At 38.8% G+C, this 11,075-nt stretch overlaps 1 protein-coding gene across 1 annotated transcript in view; it reads left to right on the top strand.

The window, feature by feature from the left end:
• The window catches only part of cntn3a.1 (contactin 3a, tandem duplicate 1), a 64,064-nt gene that overhangs the window by 5,844 nt on the left and 47,145 nt on the right, over positions 1-11,075 (top strand). Inside the window, exons 2-3 of the mRNA XM_035656787.1 lie at positions 2,779-2,911; positions 5,784-5,959. Of these exons, the coding sequence (XP_035512680.1) occupies positions 2,779-2,911; positions 5,784-5,959 (309 nt within the window). The remainder of the gene's footprint in view (positions 1-2,778; positions 2,912-5,783; positions 5,960-11,075) is intronic.

The following is an 11,075-nucleotide window of genomic DNA, read 5'->3' as shown; positions in this document are numbered from 1 at the left end:
AACTCTGCACATACATCATTCTGTACAGTGGAGCTCAAACATCCAACTGTAAGCGAGAAGAAAAAAAAAATTTTAAATGGAGGGGGACTTCCAGTATGCATCCATGGTCTGGTTGAGCCAACAGGTATGCCACCAAAATGAAATTCTAGAGGAAAAACAAATCCCTCAGTGTCTTATGGCTTGTGGATCTCAGTCTGAACTTCACTGGTGTTGCATGTAGCACCTCAATATTTGATTACCAGAAAGTAAACCTGAAAATTACTCTGCTTTCTCCATACCGCATATTACATTCATTCCTGTTAGGCCAACGAAAGAGTTTCAGAGAGTTTGCATCAGTTTGAACTGAGCCCCCAGGCACAGCCCCAGAGCTCAATCCCTTCTCATTATTCTGACACTTATTCACCATTATAATAACAGTTGCCATGGTGCTGCCAAGGATCCGGTCAGTTCAGCGCTGCCATAACTAAGAGTACGGCTGCAATCAAATATCTATGTTGATTAATTTTCCATTAATTGAATATTGAGTTAGGTTTGTGCACTGGTGTCCTTGTAGGGATTGATAGAGAACACACACCAAGGTTATGAAAAAATGTAATGAGACATGGTTCAGTGCGATTAGGGTGCAGTAGGGGTAATGCAAGTAGTTCTGTTTAGTGGTTGTTTGAGCAGGGCGCAAGTGATAAGTAAGAGGTCCAACACATTAAATAAGCACCATGAATCACTCACTGTGCTCAAACACACATTTTCCCACATTCTTAATCAGGTCTTATACAGTACAATGTAAATCCTTCGAATATGTGAATGAATACCTTTTATCTCATTGGGTTTTGTAACATCATCATTTTTTTGACATTATTCTGTGAAATAAACTGTACCATACATGATTAAGGAATCTTTTTAACAGTACTACCCAAACACTGAATTGCAGTGCATGCGAGATCACCCACCTTTAGGTTAATGTTTTATTCAGGTAGAAGAACTTGTAGCATCAAACAACACACATGGTGGTGATATAAACATAAAAATACTCTTCTGTTTGTATAAAATTGCACAAGTTAATTCTATCTGCAAGTTAAAGTACTAATTAATAACTAATGGGCTAGATTAGGTTATGGGGCTGCCAGCTGAATAACCCATTTTTTTAAGTATTTTCTCAAAATAACGCTGAATGAAAATGTTTGTGACTTGATAACTGGACTCATTTGTCAATTTAATAAGGCACAGTGATTCATCTCATGTTTACCGCAAGGCTCTATCATCCTTCCAAGTTTGTGTACAACAAGTCTGAGGATTTGTGTTTGAATATGGACTGTACAAGACGCCTCTTCTGGTAATCAATCATCTCTCAGCGCTGCTTCGAGGGACACGCTTCATCTAACAAAGATTATAATTAGGCGGCCTTTTATTCTGTGTAACTTTCTGAGAGGTTTATCCTTGTGGAGAGGAACAATCAGCCTACAAGGTCCCTTGTCAAACATCTCCACCCTCTCAGAGAGTTATTTTGAGTCTTGAGGATAAACCTGTACTCCCATGGTGCCAGAGACTTGAAAAGGATACCTGCCTCTCATACAAATTAGTTACCCTACCTACAGAATCTTCCAGCTTCTGTGCCATTACAGAAATGCAAATGTATTCTGACAAATCCAAATGAATTCTTCTTCCGTCACAGAAAGAAATGTTAATCCAGTGTTGACTACCCCATGGGTCACTCGTGCTTTTGGCTTTGCCTACACAACATGCATTCACTATTGTACCTTTGTAATTAACTAGGAAACAAATGTCACGCTACACAGACATGCGGCTGTCTTCGTTTCTTGTGTTTTCTTGTTCTTTTTTGATCTTACAAAGACAATGAATCAATAATGCCATAACATCACTCAGGGAATTTAGAGTTGTATTAATTTATGTGCTGTGCTGATGATTGCATATTTAATACGTGTTTTTTCTTTGCAGAACACATGATGAAAATGTATGACAAAAAAAAACAGAAACACAGTTCATATATGCAAAAATGTAAAAGTGCAATTGAAAAAGATGTGGAAGCACCACTGGGGGTTTATTGTATCATGACAAGCTTGCATTATAAATAATAATGTGTAGTTTGGATAACATTTAAAATATATGCAATTTGTATTCCACTTCCTCAGAACAAAAAAAACAAACTATATAAAAAGAGCGCAACAAGTTTTTTTGATTTTGTATCTCAGGAAGGAAAAACAACTCCAAGTATTTTTTTACCCAAACTGCTGAAATTACTGCCTTTTTTCTTCATCTGAGTCACAAAGGGCACTATTTTGATGGCTCAAATAAGCGGGGGCGATTTAAAATGAGAACATATTACTCTCAGTATTTGTTGTGGCATTTTTTTTAAAATGTCTTATTGGATAACATCCCCTGGGAAGGAGGTGATAGGTTTGAAGGGTTTAGATGAAATTGTGCTAAAGCACAGTGGCAGTGCAGTGTGCCTTTGACAAGTCTGTACATTCAGATGTTTGCATTAAAGTTTTATGAAGGTTACTAGCTGATTATGCAGTACCTCAGGGATCTCGCAACTTTTTACGACTAATATGAAAAATGATCAGGCCCCCGCTCACATGGCCGATGGATCCATGCCAAACAGAGATTTTATTGCGATTCAACCTTCTCTTGAGCAGCACTGTTTTCCACTTGCATCCCTCCTCTGTAAGCTTTCTACTTGCCAGCAGGAAAATGTGAGAACTGGTTTTCAGGCTTACCAGAACATCAAAGCTGATGCAGTTTTGTTGGTTCTCCACCCAGGAAGCGGAGTCCTGCTAAGGCCCATGTTTACCAAACAACCCGGCAGTGTGGTGTTTCCCCTTCAACCTGGCGAGAATCGCAGAGAGGTGGTGTTTAGCTGTGAGGCCGAGGGACATCCACCACCCTTCTACAGGTAACACCCGCAGGCATGGCTTTATGCACACTGTTCGGTTGTTGTTACGCAGAACTTTCAGGTATTAAAAACCAAGACTGGATTTATCACCCTGGGAAAACTGGGGATTTGTGGACCTTGTGGCTCGCTGCTGCTCACTGCCTGCAGCACTTAGCTCAACTGTCAGTCATGGTGAATTTGAGAATGATGAATTAATTGGCCTCAGTTGTTGGTCTATTTTATATGTGCATTGGCGGGTGTACATTGATCCGCTGTAGAATTCACTTTGAGAGCTTCCTGTCATCAGTTTCACTGACCATTGAAAAGATCAAGTGACCCAAGAGAATCATGCACCAAAACTCTGCTGCTATCATGACAGAGATCCAGTGAAAGAGAAAAACACCAGTCAAGTATATTTCACATGAAATGTTGTTGCAGAAGTTGTCTACTCATATCTCTGCTTTAGGCCAGCTACAGTTAAAGTTTTACGTACAGCATCACTGCCCAAGGCCGCACAGACTACATTGCTACAGGGCAGCTGATTTGGAGGCTATCACTACATGTATAATAAACATGATTCAAATCACTTGGTGGACCGAGGTGTATAAAAACAGTTGCTATTTGTTGTCCTCGTTCAGTACACATGGCCCTGTGAGGTTGAGTGGTCCCCTGGCAATTGTGTTAGAAACAAATTGATGCCTACTTCCTCTGCCGCTAAAATGATGACAAATGAAAACAAATGACAAACAATGATTTGCTTTAAAGTGCATCAAGCGCATAAGCTATTAATTCATAGTCTATCAAATAAGGCCACATAGCTGTTGTACTCCTGTCAGTGTAATTAAATGCAAATTGCAAAGCCAAGCATTTAATGTGTAATAGGTTGAAACGATCCCTCATAATATCAGCATATGCGGCTGTTAATGTAGCTTGAAGATCCTTGGTGTTATGCCTAATGGGCACAAATTGAAATGAATGTACAAGATCTTATCACTTGGATCGGGTGGAATACGTATTAAGCAATCAGTTGCTATTTCACTGTCTGGATAGTCCATCTTTTTTTTTAAATGAAAACCAATTTATGAGTTCAAATCTGCAAGTTTTTCAAGAGAGTTCTGAGAGCATGCCCAGCTCCATATCAAATCAAATGTTGCTTTAATTAGCTCCTTAATTACAGGAAGTGCCACCAACTGTGACGTGTTGATGTACCACATTAAAAAGTGATTTTCAGATTGATCACAAGCTGTTATGATATCATACTTATCCCCTTTAATGATGGGCCTGATATTCAGATGGACATATTGCTGCGTTGTTATTTCACTCAGTATACATAACAGTGCTGTCGTTGCCAATTTTGTTTTTCACCAAAGGTCACGTGCCAGTTTTCGAAATTACTTTTGAAAGAGTTTTGGGTTCTTTTGAGGTTCAGTAGCAGGACACCATATGATGGGTGACTCTTGGTTGACTGCTGAGCATGTAGGCAGGTCTATTTCAGGGGCGCCAAGGACACATTAATTTGTCTAAGACTACCCAATGACCGCTGCCACATAAAGCCCCCACTCCAAGTTGTCACCATGGTTCCTTGATTTGTCTCATCTGGAGCTCTTGGACCAGTTCCAGCTGCAACACCAAATCACTAAATCAATCCAATCAGCCAATTTGTCGTTGAGCACCGCTTCGCTGCATATGTTCACCCCATTCCCTCCCCTCCTTCTTCAACCCTTCCTCCCACTTTTTCTTTGTCTAAATCCATACTGGTGAGGAAGAAAGTCAGAAATAGAAACCTCAAGCTTTTTTTTTCTCAGAGCTGAGAAAATCTAATCAAGATCAAGGAGCTAACATTCAACCTAATTGTGCTTTATTTTTTTGATGAAAAGCTATTTCTTGAAAGTCTCCTTTTGCAAGTGTCATCTTTCTTGTTAGTCTGTGTTTACCCTCTTCTTTTTTCTCATTTTCTTTTTCTTTGACTGTAATTTGGTTTGAGAATGAAAGTGCCATTTGCGCACTAACTTTGCCTGGGTATAATGCAGGCGACTTCAGCAACCTATTGAATTGATGAAATGTATCTGAATACATTTAGAAAAGTTTTTTTCAAAAAAAGTTTAATCCTTTTTAATGTGTTGTAAACTCTTTGCCTTTGGTACTGAGCCTTGTAGACTAAATAATTATTTAGGAGGTTTTGGTCACATACTGCATTTGGTTGAACTGGCATCATCAACTCAGCAGGTTTTCTTCGACCTTAAGTTCTTATTATTTAAAGTGAACAACATTGTACTGTTGAAAGTTGATTGCTGGCATATTTCTGGTGTCTCCCTCACATACACACTTGCTGGACTCCCATATTATTCAAAACCAGAGTTTTAATCAAAAAGCGCCATTATCCTGTGCGTTGCATGTGGCCATTTTGCTTGAGCAGTCTTGGTGCTTGGCCCTCTTGTCTCATAATTACTATGATTGGAGGGGAATAGTTGGAGTAATGTGGCTGTGGCTGATGGACAAACAGACTGAAAAGAAAAAGGAAATGCCAGAGGAATGTAGAGCATTTGATTCGTGAGTAAGAGCCTTTTGACTGAAATGACCGTTGCTGATTTCTTCTCATTTTAGTTATATTCAATTTGATTTTGCACATCAGACTGTGTTATTTCTGTTAATGTTGCAGAATAAGCCATGGATCCTCTTCTGAGTCTGAAATAAAGTTTGAGTTAAAGGGCTTTTTGGTCTCTGTTTTAAATTATGTGGATTGATGCAAAAACATCAGCATCAGTCCGTCTAAAGAATTTATCAGAATTGATTATCAGACACTGGGCACATGGGTATGACAAAATCCAGGTCACCGAAACTTTCTGTATTAAGGATTTGTTTTTCATTGTGTATCATGTGCCTCCATTGACAGGTGGAAGCTCAATGACTCTTTCATCCTGCTGAGACCTGGGTCCCATTACTCTCTCATGGGAGGAAACTTACACATCAGCCATCTGAATAAAGAGGGAGATGTTGGCATCTATCAGTGCCTGGCATCCAACTCTTTTGGCACCATCGTCAGCAGAGAGGCCAGTCTGCACATTGCATGTAAGTCCATATTATATTTAACCAAACAATGTGTTGTTTAAGAATGACTGGCATAATCCTAACAAGCAAAACTACAGTAATACAAAAATATAATCACTTTGTTTTATTGTCTTGAACCATATGCTCCCTTTTCAGTTTTATTATTTCACTTCAGTTTAGTTTAGTTCACCTCAATTCAACTCCAGTCTTTGTTGCCTTAGAAAGTACAAGTTTTCTTAAACATCAGACATCCTGGTTCACTGAAAGTGTAATGACCCAGTAGGATTCTCTGGAAATTGTTTGTTGTCTGACCTGATCTTCTCTAACAAAAAAACAACCAGCGACAAAAGACTCTTACAGTAGGCTGATACTGTACGTAAGTTATTTAAGTTATTAATTAGAAAACACAAATTAATCATCTATGTTTCTTTCACGGTATGTTTTTCTCCTTTTATCCTGATTAAAACTGCAGTGCTGGTGTTTACTCTGGCTGTTGGTTCTAAACTTCTCACACCCCTGTGATGATTGTGTGGTGGGCCTTGACAAGCCCCATATAGTTGATGCTTTACAGCCCTCATCCATCACATTTTATAAGACCAGAATCTAAGGCATCTCTGATGGCAAGGTGAACTTGAGGCCTCAACTCTTGATGGGCACCGGGCAGCCCATATCAAATGACAGCCCTGATATCTGTAAACAGATGGTGCAGCTAGATTGAATTCTGATGTCTGTTTCTATACCATAGCAGGCACAGAGATCATCCTTGGCAGGGAGAGCGCCAGAGGTATCCATCCAGCCACAATTTGGTGCTTCTTTGTCACAAAGCAGCATTAAATCTTCAGCATATAGTGCAAATCGGTGCCCTGAGTCGCCAGCAGGTTGTTGATCATATTCACATTTCCTATCAATTACCGAGGCCTGACCTGAACTGTATGTCATTGTGATTGGTTTCATCCATTGCCTGGGCCTGACCTGGGACCCGCTGCTTTTGTCAACGAATGAGGACAAGCATCAGTGCCGATGTGTCATACATCTTATTTATTGCTCTTGGTTTAACTTAATTAAGTGTGCCGTGTGATTGAGCAGGTCTCAGGTCAGGGGGATAATTCATGGAGGAGCAGCCTGTTATGAGAGTCAGTATCGTGTCATTTGTAACAGACTCTGACTCAGAGTAGCTCAATATGCTCTTTCAAACACCAAGGGGCTTTCACTCCTCTCTGTCTTTTAATAACTCTGTGAGACAAAGACCAAGGTAAAGGCCATTAATAAAGAACATACAGGGATATACAATAATGTGTAGCAGGTAATCTTATCAAGTCTGGTAACCTAAAAGCAGTGCTTTTGGGCACTGATCCAGAAAACAAATGCAGATCAGTGATTACAGCCTGCTCATTATTAGAACACTATTGTATCTTCTTTAACAGTGTAATCTATATTTGGCTATTGATTCATGGAAATCCTTGCTGATGGTGGTGAACTAGACCAGTCTTAGATTTGCTAATACTGTCCCACAACATTAAATTTGTATTGCATGAATATGTAGTGCACACATAATAGTTAAGTTAGCCTACATTTTTAATCCTCTGAAGGATGGATGATATAACAGTTTCTGTTGGCATCTGGTTGGGGCTTAAACCTCTAAAAGTATAAAGGTTCTTGATCCTGTTGACAATACATACTTAAATGTTTAAAAGGTTCTGTTCGCCTGCTGGGAGTGCTGGAAGGAATAATCTAGTCGGTTATCGAGCCAGATTGAGTTTCCTAATCTCCCAGGGATATTTTTGGTGTAAGTGAAAGGATTTTCACTGATGCAAGATGCAACGTTTTACACCAGATTGCAGGGTATGCAGTAAAAGCTAAGCATATTGGAAGCCTGTCCCGAAGAAGGAACATGCTACAGCCTAGATGGTGTGCTGCTTATAGAGCCACAAGGGTAACACAGTGTTTAATGAAGGGTGAAATAGCTGTATTTATGAAAGCAATGCAACTCCCTTGTATCTTGGTGCCCATGATTTCTCCTATCAAATTCTGTCCTGTAATTGCACATAATTTGCATTTTTTTTCCCTTACTGGCTCCAGTCTAACCTAACTGCCTTATCAGTGTAATTACTTTGCAAGATTTCTATCTCTTATTTTATTTTTTTTCTTGCTTCTCTCATTTCTATCAGCTCTGTACTCTCTACTTTGTTCATTGCTATTGCCTCAGGTGAAAATTAAGTCTGTTTTGAGCATCTGAGGAAGGGGCAATAACATTTATTGTCAGCACTGTGATGCTAAGTGCTCTATCTGGATTTCAAATCATCTTTTAGTGAGGAAGGCAGTGGGCATTTTCTGAATGCAGCAGTGCACAACAGTGTTGTAATTGTCAGGAGACACTAGCAGTAGCGCTCTGTACAAATTAAGCCCCTTTGATGTTTATCACTCCTCAAACGTCATATGTCACTCACTGTTGGGGCTTCACTGCATGATGCTTCTCTGAGAACAGAGAGGAGCGGAAGGAAGACGAGAAGCAGATTAAGATGAGAGAGATGATAGTTTTTCACCATCTACCAGTATCATTCATCATTTTGTTACCTTCATGATAACAACATAACTTGTTAATAATTCTCCCTCAACAACCGCAGTCAGTTTTTACAGTATCCAAGTACAAGATACTACAAGACTATTGACTTACCACTCTATAACTTTGTTTTAGGTAGTCTATTGCATGAAAACATGGCTAGCTGTAATTTATAGCTGTGAAAAGATAAGTGCTTTTCAGAAATAGCCACACAACTCTCAGGCTGCACTTAGAAAGAACTACTTTTTTACTTATTAGCTATCATGTCGCTTCTGAAGTCTCTATGCAACATTCCAAAGATATTGTGTGTTTCATAGGAATTATGGTAATCATTTACAAGAAATTCGTTTTTTAATTTGACATTTTTGAGGGTTTAATCATTCAGATTAAAGAATTAGAATTAGTAAACCTTGCACTGTGCAAGAGTTGTTTCTTATTAATTTAGTTGTTATTTGATACAACAAAAAAGATTCAAAGATTAATATGGTTTCCCTCCAAATACCATACATTTTGTGTGTTTTAGTTTCAATGAGGAAGGTGAAATTTTAGAACTGCATAAAGTTGTTACTTCTTAGAGGTCAAGTGGAAGGCAAAAACAAAACAAAAACATAATGATTCTAATTTTTAGGTGATTATACACTAATGAAAGCTGCAGCAGGCAGCAATAGCTTACAGAGCAGCAGCAGCAGCAGCAGCAATACGGATGCAGGGCAACAGCGGCATTGACAGAGCAGAGGGAGAGCTGGGAAATTGTGCAGTTTAAATAGACCGCCCAGAGTTGGAAGGGAGCGCGTTGGTTAGTGATTATGGAATAAGGCATATGCATGTGTGTAATCAAGGCCGCAGCTTCTGAGTTGACCTGCCTGAACTAGCAACATTTACTAAAATGTGTAGATAGTTTATGCTAAAATGCTGTATTAGACCTTTAATCAGAGTTGTTCTTTTCACCACATATTTATGTAGATTTCTTCTTGGCGCTCTATGCTAAACACATGTGAGATATAATTATCATTTTATTTGTACAGAAATTTTCAAGCAAGGTGCACAAATAGCTTCCAGTGCAGAGAGACAATTAAAAGACAATCATACATACGTAAAAACAACTGCATAAATAGACAGTTGCAAACCTCCATAAGGGGAAAAATGTCAATAAGAGTAAATTAAATAAAATCGTAACATGACAGAGCTGTATTAGGTAACCAGATACATCTAGTGGTCAGAGAAGATAGCGAGTTAGCCTAAGAAGAGCAGTTGGTCTTGAGTGCAAGTATAATTTAATTCAGTAAAGTGTGTAAATAGCCAACATCTACTTGGAAAAACACATAACTACCTCTTTGCATGTCATTTTATTATTTAGACTTATTACTTTTTGATGGATTAAAATGCACTTCACCCCTTTTTTAAAGTAATTCAGCAAAAGTAAATGGTTAGGTAAAAATGCTTTATAGCAGGAAGGCATTAGTGGGTAAAGATGAAAAATCAGTGAAAGTCATCCCATTAAAATTGGTTCCAAGGCTCTTCCCATTTGCCGTTTGACTACTACAGCTGGGTGGGAGGTGAGCAACTCTGGCAACTCACTGACAGCTTGGCTGTTTCAACTTTGCAGCTCTCAAAAAGACATGACTTTGGTTTGATGTGAAAGGGGAGATTGCTCTTTTGAAACCTTCAACGAACATGTTTATGTCCTTTAATCAATTTTATATAATGTCTTTTTATTCATTACTCTAGGGATAGCAAATTTTGTCAACCTGCCAGACAAGACGTCCAGAGTAAATATCTCTACAACTCATGAATTGATTGCCACACCATATGAGACAGACATTCTGCAAGCATTACTCATAATGACTTTAGTCACTAGATTGCTAGATTTTGATGATAGACTGGTATTCTATTTTGAGCTTATATAAGTTCACATCTCATGGGAAGGAGGCTAAAGATAGAGCCTCCATCTGACATTTATTAGATGTTATTTGCAATTTATACTAATGTTCTATTTTTTGTCAAATGCAGTGTTTTGTTTACATTGTTTTTTGATTGGAGGAATAAACAGGGTTTATAGATTTTTAAGAATATGTTCTATCCAAACCCGCTGTGACTGGTGAGCAGAAATACAGAATAACCCTTAAGTGAAAGCTAATGATACCATAGTTAAAGAAGGGCACTCTTGGAAAGTTTTTTAAACTCCTTATACTTATACCTTTTGTCCAGTGCTTAGATGACAAATGTAACATCACAAATTGCCCTCGAGCTCACACACAACAGAATGGCTTCCATTTTTCTTCACTACAATCGCCTCTCATTCATTACAATGGGTCACATTGATGTAGCTAGCACAAAAATGCAAATTCACATCCAATTTCATGGATCTGAAAGCACTCAAAATAGCCTGAACCCTGCCATGGAGAAGCACATGGAGGTGCAGAGCCGTGATAGGCTTGATAAGATGATCCACAGGGTGCAGAACAGCTTGGGTTGTCAGGCATTGTTGGCTTTTAGTGTGTCTAGCTCATTTACGCCCCACCATACTCCAAAGGAATATTGATCAGGAGAGCTTCACTCTTAGTGTGAATTTAGCAA

This window comes from Morone saxatilis, unplaced genomic scaffold (assembly GCF_004916995.1).
Source record: "Morone saxatilis isolate NCDOM2014 unplaced genomic scaffold, NCSU_SB_2.0 Contig15, whole genome shotgun sequence".
Lineage (NCBI taxonomy): Eukaryota > Metazoa > Chordata > Actinopteri > Moronidae > Morone > Morone saxatilis.
This window is presented reverse-complemented; position numbering and strand designations above follow the sequence as displayed.